The sequence below is a fragment of the Cryptotermes secundus genome, unplaced genomic scaffold (genome assembly GCF_002891405.2).
Source record: "Cryptotermes secundus unplaced genomic scaffold, Csec_1.0 scaffold692, whole genome shotgun sequence".
In the NCBI taxonomy this organism is placed as follows: domain Eukaryota; kingdom Metazoa; phylum Arthropoda; class Insecta; order Blattodea; family Kalotermitidae; genus Cryptotermes; species Cryptotermes secundus.
The window spans coordinates 226,104-245,355 of NW_019735469.1; the positions used below are offsets into that span (position 1 = coordinate 226,104).

The following is a 19,252-nucleotide window of genomic DNA, read 5'->3' on the forward strand; positions in this document are numbered from 1 at the left end:
ACAACAACAACAACAACAACTTGTTTCGAACGTATTGATGCCTGAATAAGAATGTTGAAAGACGTGGAGTGCAAAGGCCTACTGAATTAACTGCATAAAATTTGTATACAGATTTCAGACTAAAATAGAAAATGAGATGTAAATTATATGCAACAAACCAAGCCCATGAAAACCAATTCATGAATTTCAGGAATTTCATTGCACATTTTTCTTCTTACCTCTCACTGACAAAGCCTGGTCTCGGGCATTTATATAGCTGTAGTTACACTGACATGCGTTATCTCTTTATAACGGACCCAACAGACTAGGTGTCTCCGGACCCCTTACCTGAGGAAGGAAACGGATCACATTTCCGAAACGTTGCGTCCATTTGTGCGTTTTTTAGAATAATACCAGACGATGGATAAAAGCCAAAATCCTAGTCAGAACCCTTTAGAATCTTCCATAATAACAGATTAAAATAAATACGAGGAACTTAAGAAATGGCCAAACAAAACGGGTTCAGAGAGAGAGAAATTTACCTTTAACGAAAATGAAACAAAATGCTACATTGCGCGATTCGCAGCAAATGGACGCTTGGCTGAATTCTGTATCTTAGTGAAGTTCGTAAGCTGAAAGTACATTATTCTCCAGTTATCTTATAAAAATAACAAACTCCGCAAGCGAACTATACCGACCGAGCCATCGCCGCTTATCGGCGAAATTAGTTTTTCTTATAGGCACATGAATGCCAGCAGTTCGTAAAGAAAAATGTGTTCTTAACAACAACAATAATAATAATTCAATTCTTGGTTTTATTTACGTGCTGTACTCAACAGCTGGTAGCCAATTACAGAGTCAGCACGAGGACACAATATACAGAGAGACTGATGAAAATAGTACAAAAATTCAATTGCAAATATGCACAATTGAAAGAACACAATTAGATGTTAGAGACGAAACCAAGCAGTGTCTAAGTAAAACATATGTCAAAGGTACTACAAAAGTAAATATATTAATGATGAAGTGACAACAAGTGTCCTGCAAAAAGTCACATGAACAAATTAAATAGTCAGATTTTTTAAACTTATTTTAGAATTACTAAAAATGTCTAGAGAATTACACACTAAATTAGCAGCAGAGACACATCTGGCTGAAGGGCAGTGACTAGAGGAGCAGCAGAACAGGGAAAAATTACGGATGTTCCGAGAGGGAGCTCGAATACCAACTGTTTCTAGGACCGAAGGACAGTTTTTGTCACCTTTAAAAACACATATTAGGAACAAGGCGTCTATGTGGCGACGCCTAGTGTGGAGTGATCGCAGATTTAACATATCAAGCATATTGATGTAATGATACTCCGTGTCATGAAAAAATCGGTTGTGGCAAAGTGCTGCGAATTTTCTTTGTATACGCTCAAGTTTATTAGAGTCAGTGTTGGTCACAGAGTTCCAAACCACAGAAGCGTACTCTAATTTAGATCTGACAAGGGCAGAATATAACGTCATTAGACTGTCTAAGGTGGAAAATGAGAAAGTGATATTACGAATTAAGCCTAATAATTTTAAGGCATGCAAAAATAAATAATTTACATGTTGATGAAAGTAAAGTTTGGAATCAAAATATACTCCCAAGTCTTTAATGCAGTCAGCGCGAAGTAAGACAGAATTACCCAACCTATATGGAAAGTTCAAGGCAGTAGTTTTCCTGGTAAAGGAAATAATTCTAATGTTGCTAAGGTTGGGTTTCATACAATTAGCCATGCACCAACTGTAAACTCTATCGATGTCGGACTGTAGACGTATACAATCAGTAGGGGACTTGATATCTCGATAGATCTTGAGGTCGTCTGCATACAAAAGACAGCAGGAGTGGTTTATTACTTCACACAGTTCGTTGATAAAAATGTTAAAGAGTAGAGGCCCTAAGACTGACCCTTGAGGGACTCCCGACCGAGCAATAAAAGTAGAGGAGAATTGACCGGAAAAACGTACACGAGACACTCTATTAGTTAGGTAGCTAGAGAGCCAGTTGATGTATCCAGAAGACAGCCCATAGTTATCGAGTTTACGAAGAAGCAAAGCATGTGGAAGAATATCGAAAGCGTTTGTAAAGTCAAAGTATATGGAGTCCGTTTGACCCTGTGAACAGACAAGGGGGGCAGTAAATTCTAGGAAAGTGACTAAGTTGGTGACAGTAGACCTGGACTTAATAAAACCATGCTGGAAACGGTTCAATTTTGACTTAAGAAAATGATAAATGTGGTCGTGTATGATAGATTCAAAAATTTTGGAAAAGTTGTTGAGGATCGCTATGGGTCTGTAGTTTTGGACAAAAGAAGGTTTCCCTTTTTTAAAAACAGGAATGATGACAGCCTGCTTCCACAATTTGGGAAAGGTATTCTGGGACAGACTGAGATTAAAAATAAACCTGAGAATAGGTACAAAGATTTCAGAGCAGCCCTTTATAATGAAACTGGGTATGCCGTCAAGTCCGACTGACTTCGTTGGTCTCAACCCCTTTATAGCTTTGTGGACATCGGCGGTAGAAATACAAGCAATTGGTAAAATATCAGTGAAGCAATTACCAGTGGAGATGGTACCAGGGCAGGAGCTACCACCAACATAAACGGATTGAAAATGTTCTGAAAAAGCTTCAGCAATATCACGAGAATTATGCGTGGGAACTCCATTAACATCAAAGTGAGTTGCATCATTACATTTTTTCCTATACTGTGATACATACTTCCAAAATTGTTGCGGGTTGGATTTTAAATTCTCATCGACGTAGTGAAGCCAACGAGATCTGTCAGACTTAATGGTTGATTTTACTAATTTCCGATAAAAGGAGAATTTGTCGTAGAAACAGTCAGTCTTGTACTTTTTGTAATAATAATAATAATAATAATGATAAAGGTAATGTTCCCGTTCTAATTAATTAAACAGTGCACCATCAAGACGTATGGGATAGTGGAGGTATAGCTCCAACATTATTCACTTTGGTGCTAGATGTAGGTGAATAGTCATGTTCACGCCCCGGCCGCTTTACCCCCGAGGGAAGTCGGCCCCAGTATTCAGTGGTGGGCTTCAAAAGGGTTGGAGTAGAGAAAAATCTTGCCCTACCGGAAATCGAACCTGGGTCATCCAGCCCGTCGCTATACCGACCGACCTATCCCAACCCATAATAATAATTCAATTCATTTCAATTCATGTTTATTTACGTGCAATAACTTAACAGTACAGTGGCCAATTACAAAGTTAGCACGAGTATATAAGGCACAGAAAATAATTAAAACAAAATACAAATATGACAAATAAATCTGTGAGCATAAATCTAAAGAAGACTTAAATATATACATACATTTATGAATTATTACGAATGTTGCTAGTACTGTTGATAATTAAATACTAAGATAAGACACCTGTGAGTGATAGCATAAAATTAATAACAAGTCAATAAATTAAAACCAATTACATAAGAAAATTAAAGTTAGCCGAGGTATACACATTTGTAGTTAATGAAAACAGTAATCCAGTANAATAATAATAATAATAATAATAATAATAATAATAATAATAATAATAATAATAATAATAATGAGATTCGACCTGATTTCATTCACGAAGTAGATTACTGTCATTTTTGTAAATCCCGCTACGAAACAAAACTCAAGAGGCAGATGGGCCGAAGAGAGATGAAGTGACGGGAGGTTGGAGATAACTGCATAATGAGGAGCTTCATAATTTGTACTCTTCCCCATGTATAATTAGAATTATCAAGTCAAGGAGGATGAGATGGGCAAGGCACGTAGCACGAATGGGAGAAGAATGCATGTAGGATATTGGTAGGAAATCCAGAAGGAAAGACCAATAGGAAGACCAAGACGTAGGTGGGTGGACAATATTAAAATAGATCTTAGAGATAGGATGGGACGCTATGGATTGGATTGACCTGGCTCAGGATAGGGACCAGTTGAGGGCTCTTGTGAATACGGCAATGAAGCTTCGGTTCCCACAAAATGCTGGGAAGTTCTTGAGTAGCTGCAGAATTGGCGGCTCCTCAAGAAGGGCTCAGCTCCATGAAGTTAGTTTAGTTGGTTAGGTTGCTTACACGAGGAATCATGGATGAACTTTGCAACTTGAGGTTCCCTCTTCTTCAGTTATCTTAGCATTAATAACTTCTTGTAAGACAGCAGCAACTTAGTTCCCAATCTCCCATCCTCCTGTCTGCTATCCAACTTTAGTTTAGTATATTCTCCGTTAGACTTCGCCGTGTTCTGCACGCAACTCGGCAATGAAATATTTCGATACGAAGGCCGAAACATTCTTGTTATGGAATGACAGTTTAGTGTCGTGTGAAACAGTTGCCATACTAGGTCAGATCATGTAGAATTTGTGGTGAATAAAGTGGTACTGTGAAGGGTCTCCGGTTTCCCCTGCCAATTCTTATTCAACCAACTGATCAGTATTCGTTAATAGTCCCATAATCGACACTATAGAGTATTCGTACAAATAACAATATTAAATAAGCAACTTTTGGAAGTACTGCTAGTTTGTTGGTTACAGTTATTAACTTTTGTGCGTGCGAGTGTGTTTTCGACGCTGTCAGCATCGTGAGCAGTGTTTTTCAAAACTTCGGCAACTGCGGACCACTACATGGGCGGTCGGCGCATGCGCAGACCACTCAGCTCTCGTAACATTCCCCTCGGCAGTAAAGAGCTACAGTTTTGCGCTCCTTTCTGTGAATAAGCAAAAAAAAAAGGTAAAGGTATCCCTGTAACAGGCCGTGGAGGCCCATAGGTCTGTGAGACGTCGAGGCCTCAACATTTTCTAAAAAGTATGGTCACAGATGGCGGTGAGGTTGTCAGCCTTACGCGCCGGCCTGCTGTCCTTTACCCCCTTGAAGATTCCTGGTACTCAAGCTGAGTCGACCCCACGGCCATAGTGTGGCTGGAAGGGTTAGATCAATTGGAAAAATCCAACGACCCCATCAGGAACTGAACCCGTGACCTTCCGGCTTGTAGCACAATGCCTAAACCAGCTACGGTACCGCGTTTCTGCGAATTAGAGAAACATTATATTTGAAGTCGCCATAAACCGCCTTTTCCTTTCCACAAGTTTAAAGTAATTGCTTAAATGATTCATCACATTTTTTAATTTAAATTGTTTTATTTGTTGCATATCATATAATACGCACTCGTTGGTGTCTCCACCTTATCGTGGTGAGGGGGTTTGAGTATGCCAAGGACCCTGAGAGCTATACCAGCGGTAGCGTAGCTACTGGCAGGGCCTTCCTTGCTGGACAGGTCAAAGGGTAGACATCAGACGAAGAGAGACACCAAAAACCAAAAAATGATGCCGGAAGCAGCGTCATCAGCAGCGACTTGAAGCACAGAGCAAATGATGCTCGAGATGGTTCAAGTTCGTATAGCAACAGGCGTGACCAGAGTGGTTTGAACGGCTGTTGTACTGCGATGTGGAAAGCAAATGGAAAGCTACCACATATTACTTTCCAAAAACAGAGATACCATGTATGCGAGATGTTTCCTCTGGAGACAAAACAAACCGGAGGGGCGGATAGAAGTGACCAGAAGACGAGGAAAAGGACGTAAGAAGATGCTGGATGACTTTGGGGGCAGAAGAGGATACTGTCAATTGAAGGAGAAAGCTGTAGATCGCATTAAGTGGAGGAACTGTTTGGAAGAGACTGTGGACCTGTCGTCTGACAGATTACTGATGAGTGAATGAATCATATAATACTATAGGGACTGTATAATACTGCGGACCATCTGGTCACCAGCCACAGACCACCGGTAGTCCGCGGACGACAGTTTTAGAAACACTGATCTGACCTATATGGCGTCGGAATGATCAGTGGAGGTCCTAGCCAGGATTCGAATTGAGTGCTCTCTGAATACAAGCAATAAGTTTTGCCTGTAGACCAACCTGCTCGACAGAATTAGTCACGTGTTTGTGTATGCGACTACGAGTACAGACGGGGTTTGGATTGGTGAACGGATTTATTGACCACTTATACACACGACTGCGAAATACAAATAATTGCAGCGCCACCACTAATCTCCATAATTCACAAGTAACCACAGCACCCGCTAAGCCTTTTCGAACCTGCTGTGTCTTCACTAGCCGTTCTCTGGCAACGGCTTCTAACCGTGGAGATTCTTCAACTTCATGTGTTCAAATCTTCTCTTCACCGACTGCCGTGCTGAACAGACAAGCTCTAGCCTTGTCCCTTGCTTATAAATATTTCGTCACTGACCACGCAGAAACACTCCGTTTCCATTGGTGAAGTTCAACTGTTGCATTGTTAAGAATCTGCAGCGTAGGAACGGGAACACGTATACCGAGCCGTTGCATAGCAGCGGCTGCTGCGCTATTTCCTTGAAATACCCCCTCAATTATCCTCACGAGGCTGACTGGACCCCGTTCCAGTCCAACTACTTCTCAGAAAATCTGGTAGCGTCAGAAATCGAACCAGGACCTCTAGATCTGTAGGCAGGAAATCTGACCACTAGACCACAGAGGCGATCATTTACTTTGCGTCATCATCATCATCATCATCATCATCAATCTGTCAGACGACAGGTCCACAGTCTCTTCCAAAACAATTCCTCCACTTAATGCGATCTACAGCTTTCTCCTTCAAGTGACAGCATTCTCTTCTGTCCCCAAGGTCATCCAGCATCTTCTTACGTCTTCTTCCTCGTCTTCTTGTCACTTCTATCCGCCCCTCTATCTTTCCTTCGATAACTTCTTTTAGAAGGCAGTTACCGCGTAAGATATGACCAATCCAATCAGCCTTCCGTTTTCTTATTTCGTGTAGGATATTCCTCTGCTCACTGACTCTAAATAACACTTCTTCATTTCTCACATAATCGGTCCAAGTGATCTTCTCCATCCTTCTCCAACACCACATTTCGAAACTTTCCAGCTGTTTCTGATCTACGGCCCTAAGTGTCCATGTTTCAACCCCCATACAGAGCTATGCTCCAAATGTAGCATTTCACTAGTTTCTTCCTCAAATTTAAGTCCAATTTGCTGGTAAAAAGATTCTTCTTCTTGCTAAATGCATCTTTTGCCATGGCAATCCTGGATTTAATTTCACTAGTACACCTTCCATCATGTTATACTTTGCGTAGTCATCGAAAAAGAATTCCAGGGTTATAAGGAACTGTCACTCAAAAACTGTTGAGCATGTTTTAAGTGTTAAGTTGCTAAGAAATATCAGGAGTTTTCGCCTTAACTTAGTACTGTATGTTTCGATGTGTGCTCCGTTTGTCTTTCGGCAGATGTCGAGACAACCGCTGAATGGTATCTGGAGTTACCGTTACAGTGGCTGCTGCGATCTTATCCCGGAGGTGCAGAATCTTATCAGCATGCACCATGCTCTTCACATGTCCCCACAAAAATAGCATATCGGAGTAAGGTCTGGACTTCTGGGAGGCCAGAGTATTGGTCCATCTCTCTCAATCCAGACGTTGCGCACAAGTTGTATCTAGTAATAACCGATAAGGCGTCTCAACCTCGCTCGCTATCCACCATCAACTGAAAACAACCAAAACTGAGATCAATTCGCAGCATTTTAAAACTAAAACCGTTTCGATTTGTTTAACAGTTTTTGAATGATAGGTTTTTATAATCCCAACATTCTTTTTTCGACGACCCTTTATTAATTATACATTCCTATAAAATTCACAGCTTATTCGAGTCAAAATTAACCTGGCTCTCAGAAGTGCAAACTTACGGCTGAAGTTCAGCGTGTCCACGAATGGGTTATATTTCCGCAGAGCTACAGATCGTCTTCACTTTGTTTCTCGTTTTTCCAGGTGAGGAGCTGGTGTTCAGGGACCAATGGGGTGGCATCAGTCTGCTCAGTGCTGCCAACCTCACAACACGATCGCTTATGACGAACCAGACGTTTGTAAGTAATTTCAGAATTCTGATTCTCTGGTCCATTTGTATGTCACATTAGTGCCTGTCCCGTACGCTACGTTACTCTGGCGCTGCCTCAAGATTCCTTACCTGCAAGGGTAAAAAGGTAAAGTTGTCCCTGTGCTTAACTGATTAAGCACTACACCATGAAGACTTATGGGGATGGATGTATAGACCCAATATTTCTTGACCTCGCCACTATGTGGAGGTCAGCTTCACGCCCTGGCCTCTTTACCCCCGGGGAAAGAACCCCTGGCACCCATTGGATAGGACAATGGGTGAACCCCAGAATTTTATTTCGTTAACCTTTTTTATTGTTGGTAGCCATTGACCCCTCTTTTTTATTAAGCATTAAAACACGTGGGACGGGGGCACGCGGTAGCGTAGTTGCTTGAGGCACTATGCTACAAGCCAGAAGGTGGCGGGTTCGATTCCCGATGAGGTCATTAGATTTTTCAATTGACCTAATCGATCCAGCCACACTATGGCCCTCGGGTGGACTTAGCCTCTAACAAAAATTAGTACCAAGAATCTTCCTGGGGGGTAAAGGGTGTTCGGCTGTCGCGTAAGGCTGACACTCTGACCGCTATCTGTGAAACGACTGTCTAGAAAATGTGGTGGCCTTGACGTCTCACAACCCTGCGGACCTCCAGGGCGTTACAGGGACAGCTTTACGTTTATTAAAACAGGTGGATTCTTGCCTTCAAGTAAGTGTTGAACATTTTCGGCATATGCTGTTACGTATGTTCTTAGAAACAACGAATAGAAACTAAGAACTGATTTATTTTGTTCGCTTGATATGACCTGTAGTTTTTTTAATTCTCTTAGTGGGGGGTTGAGTCCAACTTGGTCCACTCGGCACGGCGGCCAATGATTGACTTATTGTACCTGCCCCGGGTGATTATGATGATGAAGAATTTGGTGGAATGAAGATTGGCAGGGGAAGCCGAAGTACTCGGAGAAAACCAGCCCCAGCGCCATTTTGTCCACCACAAATCCCACTTGACCAGACCAGGGCTCGAACCCCGGTCTCCACGGTAGGAAGCCAGCGACTAACCGCTTGAGCTGTGGCGCGGCCATGATATGACCTGTAAGTTTGCATATGCTGCTTGGGTCGGGGTTTAAAAGGTACGCTTTTCATTTCAGCTTTTCTCTTTGTAAAGAAGAGATGTGAGTAGTGGAACTAATTAACGTATTTAAAAATTAACATGAAGATTTCTGTCTAATGGAGTGTAACGTTTTCTCCGCGGCATTAGTAAGTTCCTAGGAAGGTACGGGCTTCATGTCCCAGAAGCCATGAATCTGATTGTTCACTTAACTGGGAGCTTCGAATCTCACGCATAATTAATTTGCTGTTTCAGAAGCGGTTGAACCCAGCAAGATTTGTAATGTCACCCGATCAACGATTTATTCTCCTAGCGCACAACATAAGAAAGGTGAGACGGACTATATTAGAAACAGAATATATATGAAACAGAAATAATTTAATGAAAGAAATTATCTGTATAAAATGTATTTCTCTTTGAAGTTAGGATTGCCATGAAATGGTCTACAAAAATTACGGACACATAAATAATAAACACACGTTTCACATGAAGTTGCATGTGTGATGGATAAATAATTTATAGGCGTGTGTTGAAAAATTAGCATGTACCTTCCCTGTTATGAATTTTATCGTCACGATAAATCATGAAGTGCAGGGCTCCTGGTTACTGCAACAGGCATAATAAGGGAGAAAAAATATTATATATTATATTGTTTTTGTTATTACTATTATTGTTAGCATTGTTGTGATTATTGTTGTTAAGTTTAACTTTTAAGTGTGCGTTGGTTTAATTAGATTCAATTATTTCGTGATTCCACAACAATTTATTTTTAAAAATATTTATGTGGACTTCGCCCAACTTCCGGTTTTATCAAAAGCATTGCGTTTCAGAAACAGATTCTTCCGTCTTCAGATGAATTGGATTCAGAAACTTTGCTAGGCAACATCTGGGTTTGAGAGTAGCTGTACTGTGACCTAGCGCTATAGGTTACCATTTGTATCCCATTTATCTGAAGCCGGAAATGAAACCAACCATAGACAAGCAGTGTATATGAATAAGCAATGACATGAACAAATTCCAAAATATAGTTTCAAACAATATGCCACACATTCATTAAAATAAACGTTTTATTTAACATAACACCAAACGGGGGGCCAACATTTGAACCTACATTTCTAAAACATCTAAGCTTCCACGATAATCTTAGGATAACTGAGAAGTTCAAGATGTAACAACCTGATTTTATACCATACAATAATATACGTGATGTGCACAAGCGATAAATACCCCCCTCCCCCTTTTCAGCATACCAACACACGTCAGTTGCAGACTGCATGTGGCCAAGCATAGCATCTAACCTGAGTTTCAATACTGTATACGATTAATTTTTATGCTATTTATATATTTTTAGTTTATAATATTTCTGTTTTTCATAATTTATCTTGCTCTAGCTTTTTAATCATGATCATATTAATGAATTGTGTACTAAATCGTAGATATATGTATACCTAATATACAAATATATATTTGCTAACAACGCAGCCATCAGTTGCTAAAATACGGATCCGTGTTATAACCAATATTTCAGTGCCTGATGATCTAATTATATGGTCGAAACATGTAGCACAATTTCGTTTATATGAAACAGACAAGACATACCAACCCGTATTGTCTTTATTGGATATATTGCCGTATTACTTGTTGTGTCTACGGTCGTAATATATGCAAATAAATATTTAACATAGTTTGTCAGCCACTATATTCTCTCTCCTTGAACTGCTGTGTATGTGTGGAACTACTGTGGCTGCTACTCTCTTCTCATTGCAGTTATTTCGACATTCGTACCTGGCCCAGTATTCAGTGTATGACGTAGCAACAATGTAAGTACATGCCTGAAGAATACCACTATGTTGTTACTATGTGTAATAAGAAGCTGGTAGAAGCAGAATTAAGCCGGTCACGGTAGCCAGGCGGTCTAAGGCATGCACTGTCTTCGCTCGCTCGGAAGCCGGGATCGTGGGTTCGAATCCCACTCAGGGCATGGATGTTTAGTTTGTGTGTGTGCGTTTTTCTGTGTTTGTATACAGGTAGAGGCCTTGCGACGAGCTGATCACCCGCCCAAGGAGTCCTACCGTATGTCTAAGATGTAGAAAAACCGAAGTGAACGGAGAAGTTCATGGAGGTAGGCCTAGGCCCACTGGGGCTGTAGTGCCAAGGGAAAGAAAAAAAAAGAAGCAGAATTACTTTAAGAATGAGAACACAAATTTTAGAAACTTTGTTAGAGGAGACACGTTAGCGATACAGTTCACAGTCTGTTTCAGAAATGAAATCAGTGGTAAGAGAACACTTTGTAGATCTTGATATAGATGGGAGGACAGCAAAGATTGTTTAAGAGTTTCAAGAAAGTGGACATAACAAGCAGAATGGGTCACGTGATATTCATTTGTTTAAATGAATTCCTCAAATTATGATATATTGTAGGGGAAACCACGAGGATTCTAACAAAAACCTATATCCAAAATTTTGAAAACTTGACCCCAAACTAGTTACATGAAGCTTTAAAATTGATGATAAAGAAACGGGACTTGAGAATGTGGACTTAGTTCATATGGATCAGGACGGGATTGAGTCACAGGTTTTCATTAGAAACTTCAGTTTATGTAGAAGGCAAGGATTTCATTCACACGTTAAATTTGTGACGGGTCTCAAATACAAACCCACTTCCCATATCTCCATTGCATCCATAAAAAATCTTATCTTTTTTCGGACGTAATTCCTATATTTGTATCGCTTCCCTACAATAAAAGAAGCCTCTATACATAACTATAGATTTCATAAAATTATCATTAAATAACTGATATTTATGCATAGTAATAATATGTATGCCGATCAGAGTGGCCGCGCGGTCTAAGGCATGAACCGTCTTAGCCCGCTCAAACGTTGGGGTCGTGGGTTCGAAGCCCACTGGAGGCATGGATGTCTGTGTGCGTTTATTGTTTGTGTTGTTCTGTGTGTAGGTAGCGGCCTTGTGACGGGCTGATCCCTCGTCCAAGGAATCCTACCGGCTGTGTATAGATTAAGAAGCTGAAAAAGGGCCATGATCCAAAGGACTCCAGAGCCATAGAGAGAAAAAAATATGTCTTATACAGAATCACAGACTGGGACTATTTAACTATCTATTAGTGAGTAATATTAATCTATCAGTACCGCTTAAAACTGCCGCTCAACTAGAAGAAGAACTGATTGCTTTTACGACTGTCATTCAGGAAGCTGCATGGAACAGTACACCTGTTATCAAAACAAAACTATAAGATCGTAACTTCCCGAAAGAAATCAAAAACCTAATAGCTGAAAAGCGCAAACTCAGAAGGAAATGGCAACAATCAAGAAATCCACATGATAAAACCCTTCTCAATAGAGCCAGCCAACAATTGTCCAAGGAAATCAAAAATATAAAATAATCATCAATTAACAAGTTCTTCGCAGAACTCACTCCAGATCATAGCACTGAGTACTCACTCTGGAGAGCTACAAAATATTTAAAAAACAAATAGCTCAAGTACCACCCATAAAAATGGATGGGCTCGTAATTATTTTGAGAAAGCAAATATATTTGCACAACATCTTGAAAAAAGATTCCATCCAAATCCTGGACCGGATACATTACCAATTCTCAACTCGAATGATTATCTGGACAAGATTCCACTGGTTACCCCTAAAGAAGTTACCGAAGAAATAAGAACTAATCTTAACCCCCCCCCAAAAAAGCACCTGGATCACAGGTGAAATTCTCAAGAACATTAAAAGAAAAGGCTTGGTCATATTGACCACGCTAATCAATGCTTGCATTCGACTAAATCATGTCCCAAATGCATGGAAAACTGCTGAAGTAATAATTTGATTTGTCTCATTCTGGTCCGTCACACGATTAATTACAGAGTGGATAATGTTCAGTCCATTGTGACATACAAGTTTACGACACTTCAGTCCTCATGCACCTCACATGTTTCGATTCAAAAGAATCATTCTCAGAGGCGCACCATTACGATCAGGAAACATTGAAAAGGCTAATAAGGGTAATACACGTACGTATAATTAACATAAAAGAGGAATTCCAAATATACTACTACAACAAACACAACAAATTGATAGATGAACAGAAACAAACAAGGGAAACAAACAATCAAAACAACATGTTTCACCTTATTATACAGCACTTTAACACACTCTCTTCAGCGTCATAAACACAGGAAGAATATAATACAAGACACAGCACTATTCAAAACAGTACAAACGACGCAGCACGCACATGAACTACACTACTAATAATAAGGTAAGGCCTAACTAGACATGTTAATAAACCCAAAAGCATTATATATAACTACATAAGATAGAATAAATAAAAAATTGATATAATAATATATTTACAGAACATAGAATCAAGCGAAATAAACAACATCTCCCACCATCAGGAAGAAAACAACATAACCCAATGTCAGCTCACGATATTTTAACANGACACTTCAGTCCTCATGCACCTCACATGTTTCGATTCAAAAGAATCATTCTCAGAGGCGCACCATTACGATCAGGAAACATTGAAAAGGCTAATAAGGGTAATACACGTACGTATAATTAACATAAAAGAGGAATTCCAAATATACTACTACAACAAACACAACAAATTGATAGATGAACAGAAACAAACAAGGGAAACAAACAATCAAAACAACATGTTTCACCTTATTATACAGCACTTTAACACACTCTCTTCAGCGTCATAAACACAGGAAGAACATAATACAAGACACAGCACTATTCAAAACAGTACAAACGACGCAGCACGCACATGAACTACACTACTAATAATAAGGTAAGGCCTAACTAGACATGTTAATAAACCCAAAAGCATTATATATAACTATATAAGATAGAATAAATAAAAAATTGATATAATAATATATTTACAGAACATAGAATCAAGCGAAATAAACAACATCTCCCACCATCAGGAAGAAAACAACATAACCCAATGTCAGCTCACGATATTTTAACATAATAACTAATTTTTTACATGAAGTTTTAATACAATTTTAAATGCCTTGGGAGGCTACTGTATGGGAAAGTGAACATCATATCGCGTGCAGTGGAAAACCCCAGTCAGAATAACCATGATATACATATAAAAGAAACATCATCATACGTAAATCTACACTTCAAGAAGCGCCATTGTGAGTGCCCAAGACAACCGTGATAATAACAAAATTTATATAGTGAGCATTATTAATAGCTTAAGTNCACCTTATTATACAGCACTTTAACACACTCTCTTCAGCGTCATAAACACAGGAAGAATATAATACAAGACACAGCACTATTCAAAACAGTACAAACGACGCAGCACGCACATGAACTACACTACTAATAATAAGGTAAGGCCTAACTAGACATGTTAATAAACCCAAAAGCATTATATATAACTATATAAGATAGAATAAATAAAAAATTGATATAATAATATATTTACAGAACATAGAATCAAGCGAAATAAACAACATCTCCCACCATCAGGAAGAAAACAACATAACCCAATGTCAGCTCACGATATTTTAACATAATAACTAATTTTTTACATGAAGTTTTAATACAATTTTAAATGCCTTGGGAGGCTACTGTATGGGAAAGTGAACATCATATCGCGTGCAGTGGAAAACCCCAGTCAGAATAACCATGATATACATATAAAAGAAACATCATCATACGTAAATCTACACTTCAAGAAGCGCCATTGTGAGTGCCCAAGACAACCATGATAATAACAAAATTTATATAGTGAGCATTATTAATAGCTTAAGTGCATATTGTTAATATCTTATATGACAGTGTTTCCTGATCGTAGTGGTGCGCCTCTGAGGATAATTCTTTTGAATTGAAACATGTCAGGTGAATGAGGACTGAAGTGTTGTTAACTTGTATGTCACACTGGACTGAACATTATCCACTCTGCTGAAGTAATCATGATCCCGAAACCTGGTAAGACTCTAAGTGAAGTGGAATCATATCGACCAATTTCATTACTGCAGATTATGTCTAAGCTATTAGAGAAACTGATGCTTAAATGTCTTAAACCCATCATTGAAGAGAAACACCTAGTGCCCAACGCATCAGTTTGGTTTTAGAAATATCATTCAACAACTGACCAGGCGCATCGTATCACTGACGTCATTGATAAAACGCTTGTAAACAAAGGAGTGTGCTTTGCTGTCTTTCCTTTCCTGTGTGCTTTCTTTGCTGCTGACTGCCTCACCCCCTTCCGTGAGCTGATTATCTAGAAAATGTGGGAGCCTTCACATCTCACAACCCTATGGGCCTTCATGCCCTGTTACAGGGATAGCTTTACTTTTTATATTACCCACTCATTATGAGCTATGGATCGGCTAAGTTGGATTTGTCAAATCAATGGAATGGCAACAAAAATCTCCAGATGTGAATCTGTCAGTTAGTACAAGGCATGTTTGGAATGGATTTGAATGGTTCGTATGCAGATACTGTGGAGTGTCTCAAGTTACTGCAACAAAGAACTAAAAGTCTTAGGCTTTTTGTATCACAAGATAACACCCGATCAACCATAGACCAGTACAAAGAATGGGCTGAAGGCGTGATCCAAGACAGCTGGGGCCTTATTCAGCATTGATTCTAATAAAAAGAAAAGCGCTTATATTATGAAGGGATGTGTGTTTTTAATGTACAGAATGGTTAATATTTTTCTTTATAATGATTCATCCAAATAGAATGAACCATTTTATATATAAACTTTGGTACTGTGCAGATTGGTTTAGCAGCAATGTACTGGACTTGTATCTCAGAGCTGCATGGTTTGAATCCTTGAACACTAGCTATCCTAACATTACACATGGTTTTCATCAGTCCCTCTAATAAATGTCAGCATATTACCTCGATTCAGTGTTGATTGGTTCCTTGCATATGCCTTCCAGCATATTATTCAACTATAATCTATCCATTCAACCCTATGCAGCCTAGCCACTGAAAGGACTGTGATGTAACCTTATCCAAAGAATGCATACTTGGTATATTCTACACAACATATGAGTTTTGTTCAAATTCATAAATTTTTTGTGACATCCAGAGTGTGAATCTTCAAGAAAGAACTCGATTTGGAAGACCTCTGAATAAACAGAGAGATTAACTGTAAACCATAGATCAGTCACAGAATCTTTTCTGGTGTGATGGTCATGCTACTGTAGTTCACAGTGTTGCTGTTGTTACTTTTAACAGACTGGCATAATATAAAGTACATAAGATGTACAGCTTTTCCAATTCACTTGCGGCTGCGAATTCTTGATAGGCTAAGCCCATTTTCAGTGTCGTTAATTTCTCAGGGACACTTTCCCGCTTACACCAACCCCAGAAGAAGAGGGTCATCCATTTCTACTGCATGCAGACTGGGCACCTCGAGGTCACTCCCTTGTCATGGTATACAACTATGACATCTATTATATTCTCAGCCCTAGACAGGGCCAGTCCTACAGGGTGACCAACACCGCTGTGCCTGGGATTGTCAGCAATGGTGTCACTGACTGGCTATATGAAGGTGACTATCTCATGTAAAAGGAATTATATATAAACTAAGGGATTTAAGTGTAGCATCTTCTGGTGCATGATACCGTGTCTTATGGTGGAAGCTCAGTAACGTTTCAGAGGAATACAGTTCAAAGATCAAAGAGCAAGCCAAGCAAGTGACCAGCAAACATAAACAGGAAACAGATCAAGCCACACATGGAAAACCTAGTACAGATAAAGAGAAGTATAGGAGTCAGAAAGGAACAAGTAAGAGGAAGGGGAACAGTGACTAGGGTTGGTCTGAAAAGGGCCATACACTTGGTCGTCAACTTAAGACCGACTTCTGTTCTGACTGACAGGTTGTATGTTGGCCATATATTTATTAACCGTAATTTTTTACCTTTCTAATCTTTTTATCATCTTTTATTCTTCATTTTTTTTTTTAGTTGTAAGTGCGGCCAGTTGTAAGTCAACGACCAAGTGTATTTGGAAAATTGTAGAGTTAGGAGACAGGAGAAAGGTAGCATGAGTGACCAGTGTGAGGTATGGGTGGGTTTGTAGAGTAAGTTGGAGCTAATATAGAGAAATTCCAGTGAAAGGAAAACTGATGAAAGACAGAAGATGCTGCAGAAATAACAGTAAGGATTTCCTTGAAAAGGGCAATACCTTTGTCCATGGTATCACATCTCAGAAGGTAGCACTCTTCATGATCACTGCTGATGGAAATCTTTCCCCAAATGGTGTCTCCAGAGCAAAACAAAATACAACATAATTGCATCAATCATTGTATTCATAGATTCACAAAGAACAGGAACATACATGCAATTGGCACATTTCTTTAAGTAACAGCAATCACAATTTTGTAATCTATCCAAAATTATGAATAATTGCTTTCCTGCTTGAAGAGCGATAGTTTGTAAAACAGAGTGTACAACTCTAGCAGGAGTGAAATGAACATGTAATGAGCAAAAAATTCTCTGAGCTGCTCAGAAGAAGGTTAATGTGATCTAAATAAGATATATAAGGTATAGAATATACCTTATGTGTCTCATTTACAACACACAACAGGGTGCACAACATTAAGATTAATGCAATCTGATTTGTCAGTCTGTTGAAGTACCAATGCTCTGATATGTATGTGTATACAATTCCAGAAGAGGTACTCAGTAGCAACCAGGCATTATGGATGTCTGATGATGGACACCTCATGCTGTATGCTACTTTCAATGACACACCGGTTGAGGAACAACGCTTCCCGTGGTTTGCTGTGCAAGATGAAGGAAAGCTATACCCAGAGATACGCAGCTTGCGTTATCCCAAGGTAAAATGTTTATCACTGTCTGAATCATCACAGAGGGCAACTTATGCAGTGAGGTAAACATAAATTGTGTGTTTTCAGTGAGATACCAAGATGGTGATTTTGGTTTCCTGTTCTATGTTGAAAACAGAATCTAGTAATTTTCAAATGATGACATAATGATGTGTGTCACTGTCTGATGATGATAATGATGCACACTGAAATACGTTTAAGTTCCAGTATAATAAATAAAGAGTCTTACTGTTTTCCATTATCCTCACCAAACATGTTTATATAAGAGTAAAGTAAAGCTATCCCTGTACCAGGCCATGAAGGCCCATCTGGTTGTGAGACGTTGAGGGTCCCACACTATCTAGACAATTGGCTCAAAGATGGCAGTAAGGTTGTCAGCCTTACGCACCGGCTGCGCTTTACTCCCCAGGAAAATTATTTAATTCCTGGTACTCATTTCTGTTAGAGGCTGAGTAAACCCCAGGGCCTAGTGCGGCTGGAAGGATTAGGTCAACTAAAAAAATCCAGTGACCTCATCGGGACTTGAACCCGTGACCTTCCAGTGTGTAGCATAGCCCCTCAACCAACTATGCTACCGTGTGCCCCCTTCTATAAGAGTAACACCCCAAAATGTAAAGTAACACTTATTCTGATTGTTTTATTTTGGTTTTGCTTTGTCTGGCCAAGTAAATGTCAGTATAGAACAACTGACATGAAACAGAATGACATTTGTGATTTACCTATGTGATGGTCATTGATGTCAGGAAATTGTTTAGTCAGCTTAAAATTTCCTCAGAAACAAACAAGTGGGAACACTAAAGAGTAATGGCGTTTATCTGTGGTGTACATCAACCAAACTCCGCTCCCCCCAGTCTCATAAAAATAAATGTAACTAAATTCCATTATATTTCATGTCAGTTACACTTCCAAATTGGTTATGATCGCTGCTATCAATTAATAAATGACCATTTTCAATGGCAACCTTCCTGGGGTCCATCCAGCCACCTATATAATGGGTACTGTGGGCTTTTCCCCTGGGGGTAAAGCAGCTGGGACATGAAGCTGACCACTCATTTCTGTCTAGTGATGAGGTCAAGAATGATGGAGCTATACCTCCACTCCCCAATAAATCTTCATGGCATGGTGCTTAATTAATTAAACACAGGAACAATTTTACCTTAACTTATCTTCCAAACCAACTGTAGCCCAGTGAAATTGAAGGAATCATGAAGAGACCTAAGCATCAAATGCTCCACCAATCACAATCCACTGAACCGTGTCACGGTTCTTTCGGTGTAGGATCTTTGGATTTACCGTCTCTCTCTCTCTGGCAACTACGTACGCTACGACGCGGAGCCGATCCCTTTCCTATCAAGTTCTTTGCGTAA

At 39.6% G+C, this 19,252-nt stretch overlaps 1 protein-coding gene across 1 annotated transcript in view; it reads left to right on the plus strand.

Moving 5' to 3' along the window:
- The window catches only part of LOC111869399 (dipeptidyl aminopeptidase-like protein 6), a 253,783-nt gene that overhangs the window by 216,061 nt on the left and 18,470 nt on the right, over positions 1-19,252 (plus strand). Inside the window, exons 4-8 of the mRNA XM_033753417.1 lie at positions 7,823-7,917; positions 9,290-9,364; positions 10,802-10,854; positions 16,375-16,586; positions 17,710-17,876. Coding sequence (XP_033609308.1) covers positions 7,823-7,917; positions 9,290-9,364; positions 10,802-10,854; positions 16,375-16,586; positions 17,710-17,876 — 602 coding nt within the window. The remainder of the gene's footprint in view (positions 1-7,822; positions 7,918-9,289; positions 9,365-10,801; positions 10,855-16,374; positions 16,587-17,709; positions 17,877-19,252) is intronic.